General features: G+C 38.2%; 2 protein-coding genes across 3 annotated transcripts; both read left to right on the top strand.

Annotated features, from left to right (window-relative positions):
* The first annotated feature begins 1,981 nt into the window (after nt 1-1,981).
* On the top strand, nt 1,982-7,914 carry prelid3b (PRELI domain containing 3). Of its 2 annotated transcripts, none has more exons than XM_042758998.1 (6): nt 1,982-2,093; nt 3,623-3,791; nt 4,896-4,985; nt 5,223-5,293; nt 5,409-5,511; nt 6,889-7,914. In XM_042758998.1, exons 1-6 carry the CDS (start codon nt 2,062-2,064, stop codon nt 7,003-7,005), a joined length of 582 nt encoding a protein of 193 aa, XP_042614932.1. In that variant the 5' UTR covers nt 1,982-2,061; the 3' UTR covers nt 7,006-7,914. The 2 variants fall into 2 exon arrangements, with proteins under 2 accessions (XP_042614932.1, XP_042614933.1); XM_042758999.1 differs by lacking the exon at nt 6,889-7,914 and adding an exon at nt 5,659-5,952 and having other exon boundaries at nt 2,005-2,093; nt 5,409-5,626.
* Nucleotides 7,915-9,604: 1,690 nt separating this feature from the next.
* aurka (aurora kinase A) lies at nt 9,605-15,646 on the top strand. The gene is made up of 9 exons (XM_042758997.1): nt 9,605-9,861; nt 10,073-10,141; nt 11,133-11,403; nt 11,491-11,524; nt 12,624-12,815; nt 13,483-13,621; nt 13,709-13,857; nt 13,940-14,114; nt 15,081-15,646. Exons 2-9 carry the CDS (start codon nt 10,076-10,078, stop codon nt 15,249-15,251), a joined length of 1,197 nt encoding a protein of 398 aa, XP_042614931.1. The 5' UTR covers nt 9,605-9,861; nt 10,073-10,075; the 3' UTR covers nt 15,252-15,646.
* Nucleotides 15,647-17,039: the final 1,393 nt, after the last annotated feature.

Below are 17,039 nucleotides of genomic sequence, written 5' to 3'. Positions count from 1 at the left end.
TTTACAGTTATTATAAAGTGAGTCTGAGCTTCTTATCTTACAATAAAAGGCTGCTGCTGTGTTATTTGGCACATTCAGAGGTGAATGAAGTGCTGGATGTGTGATGATGTGTAACACTTCATTTCAAAGGGTGTTTGGCTCAGAAACAGAGGTGTGTAGCTCATGTCCACAGCTGAATGACTTTATGAGTATAATCAGTGATTATGAAATGTTAAGGGCATATGTGACTGTGACAGGAGTGCTGGAACTGAATTAGAGCATCAGGATACACACAACTAAAGAAAAAATATTCCAGCCAACTTTAAACATGAGACATAAGCTGTATAACTAAAAAGCAAAATGAATGAATGTACATAGTGACAGCATGTAAAATATGAAGTGACAGGAGTGAATGAGGATTGCAGGTGTTTGGTCACATGCTAGTGCTTTATTTCTGTTCACCATCACTAGCAGTCAAAGGTCTGGAAACAAAGACTATTTATGTTTCACGTGAACTTAAAAACCTTTCCTGGTGAAATTCATAACCCTCGTGTTGTGTTCCAGTCATTTTGATTCGGAGAGGATTTTCTTTTTCCTGAAATTGCTAGATAATGTTATCACACTGGACTAAAACTGACTGACTTTTCTGACAACAACGTCCCAAAAAACTTTTGATGATGTAGAGTTAAGGTTAGGTTTAGTCATTTTTGACTGGAAAACGTGAAAATAGGTAAAACTTTTCACGTTTTCATCCCTACATCATTCCCAGACTTCCATTTGTGTTACCTGAGAGTTTGAAGATTTGACTGTTATTCTATCTTGTGGAAAAAATTACAGTAGGTTACTGTAGAATATGTGTGTCTAAACTTATGTGACAATATTGACCAACCCTTTAGTCATATAAAATTACTACAAAAAAATATTACAACGTGGATAGTATTTTTTTTTATTTAAAAGGTTTTTTTTTTTTTTTTTTTAAAGGTTTTTTTTTTTTTTTTTTTAAACGTTTTTTAAATGCCTTTTTTAAAGGATATTTTATTTTATTTTTAAGAGTAATATATACTGTGATCCAGAATCACAAAAAAACCATGTGAAAATAGGTTTTCTATATAAACATTTTTGTATCAAAGTGACCTCGCATCATTACATGTCTTATATTATCTAATTATTAACTTCCCATGTCTAACAGTCTTTTCTTGACCAACCCATTAAGTACAGATGATATGCAAATACTAGAATCCGCACAAAACCTAAAACGCCTGTTTTCCAATGCTTTGGTTCAATCTACAGCTATCTGCCTTTGTTATGAATTGGTCTGAAGTAGTGAGGTAATTAAGTATTTTCACAGGGAAGGCGGTACCCTTTTTCAGTTTCCGCAGGACACAAAAATATGGAGTGAAGGAGAATTTTATATAATAATCCGTCAAAGGTATACTGGTAAAGTAAATATGATGTTCCAGTCACTTTCGGAACTTGCCTTTTTCCTGAATTGTAGATAATGTTATCAATGGACCTAAACAATGACTGACTGTTCGACAACAAGTCCCAAAAAAACTTGTGATGTCCCATGTACACATTGTTGAAACTTAAACGTCACGAGCCTAACTCAACCAGTCCATTGTGGGGACCTGATCATGTAAACACACACGTGACACTTATGTGCACTGAACGCGAAATTACTACAAAAGATATGCTGAATGATATTTTAACTTAAAAGAGCTGCATCTCTCCTTCAGTGTAACCTTTATGCTCACACGTGTACAGTATGTGCACTAGTAACACCTGACGCAACGCTCACTATCGCTCACCCGTGTACAGTATGTGCACTAGTAACCGACGGCAACGCGTGAACTTAAGTAGGGAACATGCATATTTATGCTTGAAGGTGTGCTGTATGTGGAGTAGTAATACCTTAGTGAACTTTAGTTTCCGATTCCTTCTGCTCTGATTTTCTGAGGCGGCTGGTTCGATGGTTTCTGTTTCTCTGCGGCCGTGCTTTTAGGCTTTCTTGAAGACTGGGGAAGAGGCGGAGTGTCACCGAGCGGCGTTCGCGCATTAAACGTCTAAAATACAACGAGAACCATGAAGATCTGGACGTCAGAACATGTTTTCAAGTGAGTGAAGCTCTTGTTTGTCGGTTTATGTCGTCGGGGTGATCACGTGAGCGGGTTTTAGCGCGTCTGAGGGAAAGGCGCGCCAATGCCTCCAACGGCTTCCTCTCAGCTTATTAAAAATATGTTTTTTTTTAATCTTAACTGTATTTATCCGGTTCTAATGAGGTAACATCAAGGTACCAAAAGTGTTAGTAATGTAAAAGTTGATTTAGTGCGTACTTGCATGCTAATGCAGCCACTCAGAATGACTTCCATCAACAAAAACGGAAGATTAATCACTAAATATGAATAATAATAACTAAATACTGCAGCTGAAATACTCAGTGTTTGCTGAATGAATGATATAAACAGTTGTGAGCTGCTAGCGCGTTAGTTACACAATCTAAAGACTAGTAAAGAATAATAGATATCGAGTTTGGCTTCACAGATCTGGATCCTGTTTTCAGTTTTTGTGGAATTATTAATTATTCTGCAGAAGTGTCAGTAAGTTAGTGGGTTTGGGTTCCACTGGGTCAGTAGGACACAGAGCTCACGTTATCTGAGTAGGTTGGGTAACGTTAGTGTTAAAATACAGATGTTCAGGTGAATGCGTGCACTTTGAACCCACGTGTCATTGCGTAACTCTCCTTGACGGCGAGTTGGCGGGGACTTTCGCGCTACATTTAGCTTACGATGGAGCTTAAGGGGCAATTTGAGCGGCTTGTGGTCCGCTGACGGTCTCCCAGGCAACCATTCACGTGTCGGATGTAGGAGCAGCTGACAGTTCTGTTTATGCCAGAGCTCCTGCGCAGTTCGGAAAAGTATGGCATGATTTTAATAATTTCCAGGTCTGGAAAAGTATGGAGAAACGAAAGCAGAGTATGGAAACATAATTGCGTTTCCAGACTTTTGCTATAATAGAAAATTCTAAATTTAATGAAAATAAATTCACAAGAAATGTTGTTTGTGAAGTCGTTCTAGCAAAGTCAGTGAGTTTTAGTTTAATCTGATAACATTAATCAACATTTGTGGGAAGTAGAAATGACTGGAACACAACTGAAGGGTTAAATCTAGGTGTCCTTTAAGACTGTACAGAATATTTCCTGTGAAGGGTACATTGTACACTGACTTCATGTCGGTTTCATTTGGACGTATAACACGGTTGTGCATTTTTAATGTTGAAAGCAGACTACTATCAGTAGTTTTCTCAATGTCTTTAGTTCTTTCAAACAGTGTCACGTTGCATTTCTTAAAGAAGTGTGTTTGTGAATAAAGCAGTGGTTGAATCAGATGCTCATCAAAGCTCTTCCTGTTTCTGATGTGAGTGAATGAACGGCTCGTGATGTTCCACGGTCTCACTGCAGACGTATCGTGGCTCGTGATGGCTTTAACTGCTCAGCGATCGTGTTACGGTTAAGCACAGATGCGTGCGGATGCATTATGTAACTCTCTCACGCTGTCATATTACGCTTCAGCTCTAATTAAAGACTGAATGTCCACTGTGTTTTAGGCTCCTGCAGTGCTAAAGTTTCTGTTTGTGTCTCTCTCAGCCATCCGTGGGAAACCGTGACCAAAGCTGCCATGCAGAAGTACCCGAACCCCATGAACCCCAGCGTGTTTGGCGTGGACGTGTTGGACCGTAACGTGGACCGGCAGGGACGGCTGCACAGCAAGCGGCTGCTCAGCACCGAATGGGGTCTACCGTCCATCGTTAGATCGGTACTGACTCCTGCTTCTCTTCTAGAGAACACACACTAATCTGATTGTTTGATTAAATTGCATGTTTTGTGGAATCAAAGCAAGCAGCTGACATTAATCTCGAAACCGTAAGAAGCTCTCAGTAGCTCTTTGTTCTCGTCATGTTTGGTGGAAAACATGGACTCCGAGTTCAGTCCTGCTGGGTTGAGATGTTCCTGTCCCAGCTGTGGGAAGACTTCAGCTGTTCCTGCCATGATTCACAGCGGTTGCAGCTTCAGTCCGTCACTGAACGGTTATATCGGTCTGGTTAGTCCTCAGCACATGTCGTCCTGGTGTCTCGTTTCTGAATGAAGTGTCCCGCTGTGTCATGAGTCAGAATGTGACCTGTCACCCTTGACCTGTCACGTTCATTCTGCTCAAGGACTGTCGGAGGTTATCATCGGTCCAAAACTTTCCATCATGAGTCCTAGAGCTCCAGTCAGTTTGTTATTAGTACTTTACTAACTCCTCAGTAATGAGGAATGATGAAAATCCAGTCCATGAGATTTCGAATTCCAGGCCTTCAAGTTTATTTATTGAGCACTTCACACAGTACAAGCAGCTTCACAGAAAATGCATGTTTCAATGTTACAAACAAACACTCTTTAAACACTAATAACTCCAAGAGAGCAAAGACATCTGACCAGATATTAAAGAGAACAAATCCAGTGTGTTTCCGATCGTTTTACAGGCGAACTGCATTCAAGACTTTGAGTTTCTGTTTCTTTCCCCTCAGCATATTGGATTGATGTTTGCCATAATTAGTCTCTGAAAATGTTTAAAGAATCAAACTCGCTGTTCTGTTTCATTTAGAGTTTTCTTCTTGTTGGAAACTATCACAATAATGGCGTCTTTTTGAGAAATGAATGAGGTCTGAACCGTGTTCACATGACGGCTCTTCAGGCGTTGAGTAATGTTCTGTAAATAGAGTGAGTACTAGTGTAGGTCAAGGTAATGTTGCTGGGTTAATGTTCTGTTTTGAGTTCAGGTTTATTAACTAAAGCCGAAACAGAACATGCCTCTAGATTTCTTCGTCTGTTTGTGCTGTTCAGTCATGAGTTGTTCTGTTGTTCTGTTTTTCCACAGATCATTGGCAACGTGCGGACATGTATGTACATCCAGGAGCACTCCGTAGTGGATCCCAAAGAGAAAACCTTTGAGCTTCAGTCCACTAATGTGAGTGTGCTCATTTATTATCTCCTTCTCTCACACATCCATGTTCTTCATCCTCTGGCCTTCATAAAGCGAGAACATTGAGTTTGTGTGATTGTGTGAATGTCGTCAGGAATGAGACGAGGCCTGTCTCTGCATAATAGAGTTGCATTCTGGGAAGGTGTTGGTTTCTGTTATGGTTTTAAACAGCACACTCTGAGAATGTGTCATACCCATCATGCTCTGCTTTTCTCGCCGTAGATCACCTTCACTAACATGGTGTCTGTGGACGAGCGGCTTGTTTACCGACCGCACCCAGAGGACCCGGAGAAGTAAGATTCCTCACGCTTTCTGATCTGAATGTGTTTAACGAGCTCATCAGCGGAGAGTTTTAGGTTCTCCGTGTGCCGCTGGTGTAATGTTGTGTATCTGCTGATGTTCCTGCAGGACCATGCTCACCCAGGAGGCCATCATCTCTGTGAAGGGCGTCAGTCTCAGCAGCTATCTGGAGGGACTCATGGCCTCCACCATCTCCAGCAATGCAGGAAAGGTCAGCGAACCACAACACGCTTCACCAGTCGTTAGCTGTTTCCATCAGAAAGTTGTGAATTTAACTAATGTGCAAAACTGTAATATCACATGAAACATTTGCAAATAATGCAACGAATCAAAGAGAACAAAATCGTCACTTCCTGATAAACTGGCAGTTTATGCATATTTTTTCATATTGGATAAAAAGTTCATCCCACTCAAATGTGCATATGTTTTTTTTTATGCACATTTTTTGAATTAATGTCTATCTTGGCGTTTCTATACAGCATTTTTTTTTTTAATATGCACTTTTTGAAAATGCTAGTAAAAATAGCTGGAAGGAAACCGGTATTGACAGTTCTGTCCAAACCATTAGAAGGTGAAGGACACATTTATAAAAAATAGAATTTCACATCAAGAGGTGAAATGTCTCCAATAAATCATAAAACAAAAACCTGGATACGGCAGATAAGTCGTGCACATTTCTACAGTAAACATGCGTTCTCTTTATTTTACTAGTTTTTCTTGGCTCTAAATTGTTTGATCCTCTTCATTGCTCAGTGGTCAATCAGTATTTTTATTTTATATTTTTTAACATCTGAAATGTCTTTTATAACTTTTTGTTAATACCTTGTGTAATTTATTCAGAGATCGCCTTGAAGCTGGCATGGTGTTAGAAAGTGAATAAATAAATACATTTATATTTTTAAATATTCATTATAAAGCCAATATATATGATATCACACTATTAAGTTTTCAAGATAGTAAAAATACATGCAAAATTGCTGAATTGATCATTACTTTAATTTTTTTCACATGATATTTACTAAATTGGAAACAATTTGGAAAATGAGTTATAAAAAAAATGAATTGATAAAAAAAATCATATTTATACTTTAAATAGAAACTGATTCTCTAATTCTGTTGCAATATTTTCCACAAATAAAGACAAAAATCTGGCAATAATCTTATAAATCTGTGTGCACTGGAAAAAATATTTTTTGAAATAAAACAAGGTTATAACAAATAATAGAGATGCTTTTTCCATTTACTTGGATCAAATTAATTTTTTGTTAAACTGAGACTAAACTAGTGAAGACAGAGAACAGGCGTGCTAATGCTCAGCTGCTAGCATTCTCAGCACTGCCAAAATAAAAGTCTAACACAAAAACTTAAAAAAAAAAAAAAAGTTTATTATCGTCTGATATATCACATACCCACTATTTTGGTGTGACATGATTACGTGACTCGATTGTGTCAGTTCCTGTGAAATGGTTCACAAATGGGTCAAGATGAATTACTTCACCCAGTTTATCACAAACAGCTAGACCGATATTGGACGTTCCTTTGTTAAAAACATTACCCTCTCAGTCTGACTGTGAATGTCTGTCCGCAGGGTCGTGAGGCGATGGAGTGGGTCATCAGACGTCTGAACACAGAGATCGAGGAGCTGGCCATCACAGCCAGAGGAACCCTGAGGACCCCCATGGCCGCCGCCGTCACCGAGAAATGACCGCTCCTCTCTTCCTCTCTGTCGCCGCTCTTCTCTACGCATCTTTCTCCAATGGTGGAAGTCCATTCTCGGCGTCCTGCGCATTCAAGCGTCTACATTAGAGGCTGACGGGGACGTCCGGCGGCGGAGAGACGGTCTGAGCTTTGACATCGACCGCTGGTGACGCACAACAGGAAGAACGTGAAGAGGAGCGCTCGAACTCTCAAACGTAGTTTTAATGAATCAGTATAACGGGACAGACCCATGCTCTCTGACGTAATGATGGAGGAACGTATGCCAAACCATTCAGCTCTGTTACACACGACTCTTACAGTCAGAGGACACAGCTTCACCAGCACTCACACACTTGAAAGTTGTTAGTGATATTATAACTTATCTTTATTATTACTATTATACTAGTAACACTTAATCCAGGCTTTAAGGAAGGGAACAAACCTATCCAGACTCCACTGGATTCTTCAGAACCTGCCACTGAGCACTGAAGAGATGCTGGTGTATGAAACATGATCATCATCATCAAGAATGTTCCATGTAATGTTAAACATCTCCTTCCCTCAGTAGTGAACACCAGGGATCGCGAGGCCGTGTTTGAGGAGGGTGAAATGCATTCTATTTATTTATTTATATTTTGTAGTTTTATGTTATTTCATGCATCCTCAAATCACAGCTTGAGCGTCTTCATCCCCAGCGACTGGAAAGCGCTCTCCAGATGTGTTTAGTGGTGAAGGTGCTTCAGCGTTTACAGATGCTTGTGTTCTTCTCAGTTGAAATGGATTCAAAGATCTGTATGTTTGGTTTACTTGAGCTGGAATATTATGACGTACTAAAATAAAACGACTGCATTTAAACAACTTATTTATACTGAATGTAAATGTATGTTACTGGCCTATTTAGTATTGAACCGAACCAAAGAAAGCAGGTTGGTGGGCTGGATGATTTAATTTTGGATTGAATTTGTTGTGTTTTGTTTTTGATTTGTTCTGTTCTCTGTTCTTCATTTGTTCTCCAAACACAGCCAAAACTGTTTACAAATGTTGAAATAAACATTTGTACTAATTCATACACGCTGCTTTGTTTTTAATGGTATCTGAGTAAGGTCATATTTCTTGTTTTAAAGATGCTTTACCAATTTTGAGATGAATTACGAGATGTCTTGTGAAGAAACTAAAGTAAATATTAGTTGTGAACTTCAAGAAACAGTTCATCTACACTTGAGCCTCTAACACTAGCACTCTATTCTATTTCTATTCTGTCGACTTTTCTTCTTATATAAAAAGTTGACACTAGTGTTTTCAAATCTTTTTTAATAATATCTACTTGTTTTCTTTTTATTGTAAAAAAATAAGAACTCGACCCTTTAACATGAATAATAAAAAGTTAAAAAGGAGCATTTAGTTAAAATAGAAATCAGTACTGTTAAAAAGTTTGGGGTCAGCAGACTTTTTTTCTTTCTATTTTTGAAAGAAGTTAATACTTTTATTCAGCAAGGATGTGTTAAATTGATAAAAAGTGACATTAAAGACTTAAAAGATTTCTATTTTGAATAAATACTAGTATTTTTTTATTTCTTTTTTTGTTTGTATTTTGTATTTATACTAGTGTTTGTGTGTGTGTGTGTGTGTGTGAGTGTGTGTGTGTGAGTGAGTGTGTTTGTGTGTGTGAGTGTGTGAATGTGTGTGTGTGTGTGTGTGTGAGTGTGTGAAAAGTATCATATCATGTGTGTGTGTCGTGTGTGTGTCTGGTGTGTGTGTGTCTGTGTGTGTGTGTGTGGTGTGTGTGTGTGTGTGTGTGTGTGTGTGTGTGATAGTGTGTGTGTGTGGTGTGTGAGTATGAGTGTGAGTGTGTGAGTGTGTGTGTGTGTTGTGTGTGTATCTATATATATGATGTGTGTGTCTGTGTCTGTGTGTGTGTGTCTGTGTGTGTGTCTGTGTGTCTGTGTCTGTGTCTGTGTCTGTGTGTGTGTGTCTGTGTGTGTGTCTGTGTGTGTGTGTGTGTGTGTGTCTGTGTGTGTGTGTGTGTCTGTCTCTGGGTGGTGTGTGTGGGTCTGTGTCTGTGTGTGTGTGTGTGTGTGTGTGTGTGTATATATATACATATATATATGGGAAAAAATATAAATAGGAAATAAAAAACATGCCATTGAAGTTTATCTTCATTTCAAATGTATTTTTTTTTTGTTTGTTATTTTTGCGTTGGAATATAAAAAATGAGTGTCATTTTAAAAATTACATTAAAATATTTATTTTTAAATGTAATATATTTTATAATATATATTTTAATATAATATAGTTTGGTGCTGGTTTTACTTTTGCCTCGCTCCTGGATCTAGTTTAAGTAGTTGTGTTATCTTCAGGCGTCTCTGATCTGATGGTCACTCATAGAGTATAAATATGATTTAATGTAGACTGTAATGTGTGTGATGATCTTTCGCGCCACCTACTGGTCATTTCCGCTCTAAAAACGAAGCCTTCTCCCGGCTTCGCTTGCGTCAAATGACGAATTCTCCAGTAACCAATAGGATTCCAGTTTAATGCTCCATCTGACCAATCAAAAATCAGATAATATTTAAAGGTATTTAAAAGTGGGATATTTGAAATTAAACAGCCCAGTCTCGCTGCCGCTGAGGAGGATCGCTTCATCCTCTCCAGGAATAACCATTAATAGAGATATATTAATGATTTTTTCTCATTATTAAATCGCACACACGGCTGGTTTAGCGAATGGTTACAGGTTATTAAAACAGCGAGGTGGAAATCATCGCGTTTCTGTCGGATTTGTGGAGGATTTGTGGTGTGGAAACGACTGACGGAGGACGACTAAACGCTTCATTCATTTCTTTAAAGGTTTTCATTTTAAAAGGTGCGTTGTTTTTAAATAGATCTGAGTTATTAACATGCGTTTTGATGGAAGTGTTATTCTGAACGGGTGCCGCCGTGCGTCAGGCCTCGATCCGTATATTTGTTCTTTATCGGTCTGAATGTTATTGTAATTTACTTAATGATGTGGTTGAGATGTTTTTTATGTGATGCGTTTATTATATTTAATAAAATAATATGTCGTTTAAACTCAGAATATGGAAAGTGCTGCAAGAACCAAATCGAGCAAAGGCCTGAAGATTCAACCTCCTGAGAATCAGAAGGTATTGAGAGTATATTGTTATAAACTTGTGTATTTATTCTCCAAATGTCAGCATGTTGTGTGTTTATATACTTTTTGCAATCGTCTATCAACCAAAATCATAATTTGAGTATTTTAATAATATTATATTTAATACTATTTCCTGTACCATCACAGTTAAAATAGTTTTCATCATTCAGTTACATACAGACAACATTTCTTGCTCAGATCTGTATTTACTCGAAAGTAAATAGTAAGCTTTTATTTATTAACAAGGCAGTTTGAAAGTAACAGAGAAAAAGTGCAGAAAAAAACCAACAGAAACACGATTATATCTTTGATACAATGAAACATGCAGCTTTTTTCTATTTCATTTATTTAGTTCCAAAAAAGATACAATGTACATTAATCCCCATTCATGAATGTAAATACCCAAATTAGCTCTACGCTAGTTTTCATTGGCCAGAGGTTATTTAGGCCAAAAAGCTTAAAATAAAAAAGGAATACAATTATAACAACTACAATAATAATAGTAAAACTAATCCATCAATAAGTTATTCATAATTTTAGTATAATAAATTGACATTTTACGTGTGTATAAAAAAAAAAAACATTATAACAGACAATGTATTATGTATATTTATTTTTTCATTTTTCTAATTGTCTAGCTATCAAAATTATTTGACAGTTTTCTTGTTTATTTTTTCATTTTTCTAATTGTCTAGCTATCAAAATTATTTGACAGTTTTCTCATGTTTTTTGCTAATTCATTTAATTTAAAGTGGAGTTTGTGTTAATACTCCTAGCTTTCTCTTTCCATCTCTTCTCTCTGTATTTAGATTAAGGGAATGCTAAATCTCATGTTCAGATCTGTGTTCCCTGAAAGTAAGTCGTGTGTTGTCTTAGCAGATGCTCTTATCCAGCCTCATTTGTAGTATAGTTATTACAGTGATTTATTTTTTCTAAAACACACGTGCATGTAGCTGTTTTTGATGTGTGTATGTTGTGTTCAGGTTTCTGCCGGTGGACCCAAGAGGGTTCCGGTGACCCAGAGCGGTCAGAAGCCCGTGTCGACGCCTCACACGCGTGTTCTCGGCACTGCACACGGACCGCAGCGCATCCAGCGTCCCGCGAGTCAGCAGAAGGCCCTCGGAGTCCCAGTTCCTGTGAAAACCGCATATCCCGGAGACCAGAACGTCAATCCAGATCAACTCAAAACACCAACACAGAGCAAACCGCAGACAACAAAATCTACTGAACCCAGCAAACAGGACAAACTTCAGCGTAAGCTCGACTTCTGCGGATACGGCTGATCTTATTACATTACGTCACACTAAAAACATTATAATCATTCTTTCTGTTGCTTTCCAGAAACTCCTTCCACTGGAACATCCAGTACTGCCAAGTAAGTCATTTACATCTGATGCTTTCTATCACGTTGATTGAGGTGTTCACACTTGAAAGTGCAGTTGTCACCTCAAAGCCATTTTAAAATGAGGGCACTACAGGCATAAACATTTTTTCATGTACTGATCAAGTTTGTGATTTCTGGTCTATTTTGTTTCCATGTCTTCTTCCAGACTAGTGGAAAGAAAACACCCAAAATACACATTTAAGTGTTTATTTTATTGAACTTGATAAATTTCAATCTCAATCCAGATCTTTAAAGAGTTTTTTTCTCTTACGTATCGGGGTGTGTGATTATGTCGTCTACGATAATATCGTAATTGTTGTTTAAACGATGTGATTTGACATTATCGAGAATATCACTGTACTACGTCTGTGCAGTTAGATTTAATCTATTAAAATACATTTAGAATTCCACAAAATCCAAGATAAGGGGGCAAATATGACTTTTAACTGATATAGTTGATATCACACAGTAGTTTTTTTTTTTCTCCAAATATCAGAACAACTGGAGGTGTGATTTTTTTTTTTTCTCCAAATATCAGAACAACTGGAGGTGTGATATTGATTTTATATTTCCACAACAAAAATAGTTTCTAACAAAGCCACAGCAGAACAGTTTTGTGTCTCTGAGCATCAGTTTTTAGTGAATGACTCAATGACTCAACCACCTACTGGTGATTTTAGGTTTATATTTAATATGTATGTGTATCCCCTTTTTCTCTCCCAAATAATTTCAAATATCACTATTGAATGTTTTGTTTTTAAAACATTATGCATCTGCAGGTGAACTGTAATCATGTCCTGCATTAAACAGTCTGTGTGAATGCATCTAAATGCTACTTTAGATTTCTCTGCTTGCTCACGTGGGTTTATTATAAGCAGCCACTACTATAAACTCATGTGAAGTTTATTTAAAAAAATGCCTTTAGAATAAATTAAAATTATACTTATACAAATTCCATTAGACACATACGACAATCACGCATCCACGTCTAGAAAACACAGCCACCTCTGTAATAAACACGTCTGAATTCGTGCATGAAATCACAGGCGTCTGGTGATGAGGATTATTATTGGTTTTGTCTGTTCTCTAGGAAAGCGTGGAGTTTAGAGAATTTCGACATTGGCCGTGCTCTGGGCAAAGGCAAGTTTGGGAGTGTGTATCTGGCCAGGGAACGTCAGACCAAGTTCATCCTGGCGCTCAAAGTCCTCTTCAAGAAGCAGCTGGAGAAAGCCGGAGTGGAGCACCAGCTGCGGAGGGAGGTGGAGATCCAGTCACATCTCAGGTAGACCTTCTCACCATCTGCCTGTTTTTATCACTCCGGAGTCGTTAGACTCGTTTCTCATCAAACTAAGTCTGTGAGCATTTACTAGTAGAGTTAGGTCTCGCGAACTGGTTCAGACGCACAAAATTATGTCAGAATCCTCGTAAACAGTCGGTTTAGTGAATGTGAAAAACTCATTTGCGATCCGTGGGTTCGGTTTTAACATTAACGCAGCCTAATAAACCTGTTTCCGACTGTCATTAATGTTAAAAAAACAAAAGAGAAAAATCATTCATTGATCTTCCCTAAATAACTTAAGTAACTTTAAGAATCAATCTCTATTTTATTCATTAGAAGAAAACTACGCAGTGCTATTTTACATTTAATTTTATTTTAATATCTGTACCTGAACTTAATTTGGCTGAATTAGCTAAAATTAGCTAATCCCTTATTTGTTCTTATTTCAATACCGACATTTTTTTAATGTTGAACGGTTTTAACAAAAACTACCAGAGTGTAAATGTTTTTAGGCTGCTGGTTTTTGTTCATGGTATTCAGCTGCAACTATGTTTTGCCGAAAATAATAAATATGCTTGATATCTAAATGTCTTGATTGGAATTGAAACTGGGATGCATGTATTCAGAAAGTAAGATGTGTGTGTGTTGTGACCTCGCTGTCTCCTTTCAGACATCCCAATATCCTGCGTCTCTACGGTTATTTCCACGACGCGGCGCGTGTTTATCTGATCCTGGAGTTCGCTCCTAAAGGAGAGCTGTATGGAGAGCTCCAGCGCTGCGGGACCTTCAATGACCAGCGAAGTGCCACGGTCAGAAACCGCTGTGTGCTGTGTGTTTGAATGCTCATGAGTCATGCATGAAGGCTGATAACATCTCATAATAATGTCTGCTTGCAGTATATAATGGAGCTCGCAGATGCTCTGAGCTACTGCCACTCAAAGAACGTGATTCACAGAGACATCAAACCTGAAAACCTGCTTCTGGGGTCCAATGGAGAGCTGAAGATCGCAGACTTCGGATGGTCTGTCCACACACCCTCCTCCAGGTCAGTCCTCGGACTTCAGTGTTGTTCATGTCAGTGTTTGTTTCATGTTGGGTTAGCGTGTGTTTTATCATGTGTCTGTCAGGAGGTCGACGCTGTGCGGTACGCTGGACTATCTTCCTCCAGAGATGATTGAAGGCAAAACGCACGACGAGAAGGTGGATCTGTGGAGTCTCGGAGTGCTCTGTTATGAGTTTCTGGTTGGCCACCCACCTTTCGAAACAAAGAGCCATGACGAAACGTACCGCAGGATTTCTAGAGTGAGTGAAGTGATCATAAACTTGCACTAGCTTTGCACAGAGGATCAGAACGTCAGTGAAGTTGAAGATCCTCTTTGCAAGAATCTTTCTCTTCTCGTTTCTGTTCAAGATGTTGAAAATGGTGATCTGTTAAAAAATCATCCCAGGGTTTGCGTGCTTTTCAGGATAGTATTAGGTTATAGATCTGCAAAATAATTTAAATTCACGTAGGACTGTTGCATTTCTTTCTTTCTGAAAAGACATTATTTTAGAAATGCACTGTTCCATATTGAACTATAGAATTGAGTGTATCGTAAAAAGAACTTACAATATTAAATGTTATGTTGAAGTTAGCCTTAAACTAGGTTAATATGTGACCCTGGAGCACAAAAGCAGTCTTAAGTAGCACAGGTATATTTGTAGCAATAGACAACAATACATTGTATGGGTCACAATTATCGATTTTTCTTTTATGCCAAAAATCATTAGGATATTAAGTAAAGATCATGTTCCATGAAGATATTTAGTAAATCTCCTACCGTAAATATATCAAAACTTACAACTTTAAAGATGATTTTCTCAATATTTAGATTTTTTTGCTCCCTCAGATTCCAGATTTTCAAATAGTTGTATCTCAGACAAATATTGTCCTCCTAACAAACCACACATCAATGGAGAGATTATTTATTCAGATCTCAGATGATGCATACATCTAAATTTCAAAAAATTGACCCTTAAGACTGGTCACACACATGCTGTAGAAGATGCCTGATGTGATATTGATCGGAGGCTCTTGTTCATTTAATTTGGATACGTTATGTTCTACTTTTGGAAAATGTGAGATTCCTGCAAGTTTGAACCTATTGAATGTAGATAATCTTCAGTCTGTCTGCTGCGAGAGTGTCTTTATTATGTCTTGTAGGCTTTGGCTGTTGTCATGTTTCGGTCTTGATTGGTTCAGGTGTTCATACGTCTGTTTCTCTCCAGGTCGAGTTCAGCTATCCGGCTCACGTGAGCGAGGGCAGCCGAGACCTGATCAGCAGACTGCTGAAGCACAACCCCGCGCACCGGCTCCCCATCCAGAGCGTCACGGAGCACCCGTGGGTGCTGGAGAACTCCTCCAAGAAGCCAACCCTTCACACGCCAGCCAGCGACTGAGGACCAGATTCACCAAACAGACTCGAGTGGCAGCGATGCGCCTGATCTTTGCTGCCACTCTTGGGAATAACTTTATGATTTGTATGTTGGTCTTATGTGTTTTGCTGTTAACATGCTACAATTTACATGCATTTGTAAATATGTAATTAAGACACAAATTGTAAAGTTTTAACCATTACTTGAATCCGAATCAGAATGAGCTTTATTGCCAGGTGTGTTTACACATACGAGGAATTGGTTTTAGTTACAGGAGCTCCACGGTGCAACAGAATGATGAAACAGTATGAATGTGAATGAAACAAATGTTCTTTTTATTATAACTTGTGAAGATCTCAATATAGAACTTTTAATGTATTTCGCTTTTTGTGTTTGGGAATAAATTCCTTTAAGATAAACTGTACTGTTGAATGCCCTTATATTAAATACATGGATATTCTGATAATGCTCAGTTATCAGTAGATGTGATGTTTTAATCACAGGTTAAATGCTGACAGGTTAAACACTGGTTATAACCCATCACAGTGTTAGTTGAGGACAGAAGGAGCTGATGCTTTGCAAACAGTAGCGTTTCTTTCGTTCGAATGTCGTTGGCGCTTTCGCATATTCAAACTTCGCGCCACACGAAGTGACCGTTGACGTTTTTAAATTTAATCTGCAGGCGTGCGATTTAATCGCGGATTCTCAGCGAATAACTACATGAATTTCTGCCATTGTTGCTTAATTTTATAATGGTTATTTTAAGTTGGATAGGCTTTGATCCACGTGGACTCTCAGTTCAGGAAATCCTGCTAATTATCTCTCTCAGTTGTGTTAATTGACCGTGAGGGTGAGTAAATACAGAATTATTGCTCTTCAGTTCGTTCTGTCATCAATTGCAAGCGATCTTTTATCAAAATATTATAATCTGGCATTTTTGTTGTTGTTAGACACTGTTAACAGCTCATTAGCACTGCAGTCCGTATACACAAATCATTTCCGTAAATGTTTACCGTTAGATGCTTCAAAAGGCGTTTCTCTCTTTGTGAAGTTAAAGTTCTGCGTTGAGAAACTAACGGTACACTAGCGGCTGTACTTCTCTAACCCTGTGAAGTGTTGAACGTGTTTCTGTACATCACTCTCGTCTTGTTTTCGGCAGTATTTCATGTTTCCACCAGGTGGCGCTACGGTCTCAGTCTCTCAGGCATCGCGTGGGGGCCAGTAATCAGAAAATGGCTCCTCTGGTTGAACTCGAATTCCCACAATGCACTATGACCGACATTTGGCAAAATGTTCCACACGCGTTCATTACGTTAATATAGAACGGTCTAAAATTTCTCCTTGGACAACGATGATGCAATACATTGTCATGCAGAATTATTTATATAATTGCATATATAAAATCTAAACTACAATAGTTTGTGTAAATAATCTTTTTGAAATGTCTTATGCATATATATATATATATATATATATATATATATATATATATATATATATATATATATATATATATATATTTCTTCCCATATATTTTTACTGTCGATCCGTTTTGATGTTTTTTCTTTTGTTCAGGCGCGCGCACACACACACAAACCATAATGAATCTCTGCATCTCTGTATTTTCTTCCTTTTTCTTTCTTTCTTTCTATCTTTCTTTCTTTCTTTCTTTATTAGCCCCAGACACTGAGACACACTGGGTCCAGATGTCTGACCGTGTGCTCGCATGTTTTTCCGCGGAATCAGAGCCGAGAGCAAAAATCTGTCACACGTTTTCTGTTCGAGTTCACTTCATGCTGTCATTGGCTGTTG

The sequence above is a fragment of the Cyprinus carpio genome, chromosome A6, assembly GCF_018340385.1.
Source record: "Cyprinus carpio isolate SPL01 chromosome A6, ASM1834038v1, whole genome shotgun sequence".
Taxonomy (NCBI): Eukaryota; Metazoa; Chordata; class Actinopteri; order Cypriniformes; family Cyprinidae; genus Cyprinus; species Cyprinus carpio.
Note: the sequence above shows the minus strand (reverse complement) of the source record. Positions and strands in the feature narration are given on the sequence as shown.

Bases quoted from the DNA above. Each gene is read 5' to 3' on its own strand.
- aurka (XM_042758997.1), top strand. From the start codon at position 10,076: ATGGAAAGTGCTGCAAGAACCAAATCGAGCAAAGGCCTGAAGATTCAA. The intron at 11,525-12,623 runs GTAAGTCATTTA...TCTGTTCTCTAG, and splicing joins GGAACATCCAGTACTGCCAA to GAAAGCGTGGAGTTTAGAGA. The intron at 13,622-13,708 runs GTCAGAAACCGC...GTCTGCTTGCAG, and splicing joins ATGACCAGCGAAGTGCCACG to TATATAATGGAGCTCGCAGA.
- prelid3b (XM_042758998.1), top strand. From the start codon at position 2,062: ATGAAGATCTGGACGTCAGAACATGTTTTCAA. The intron at 5,294-5,408 runs GTAAGATTCCTC...ATGTTCCTGCAG, and splicing joins CACCCAGAGGACCCGGAGAA to GACCATGCTCACCCAGGAGG. The intron at 5,512-6,888 runs GTCAGCGAACCA...GTCTGTCCGCAG, and splicing joins TCTCCAGCAATGCAGGAAAG to GGTCGTGAGGCGATGGAGTG.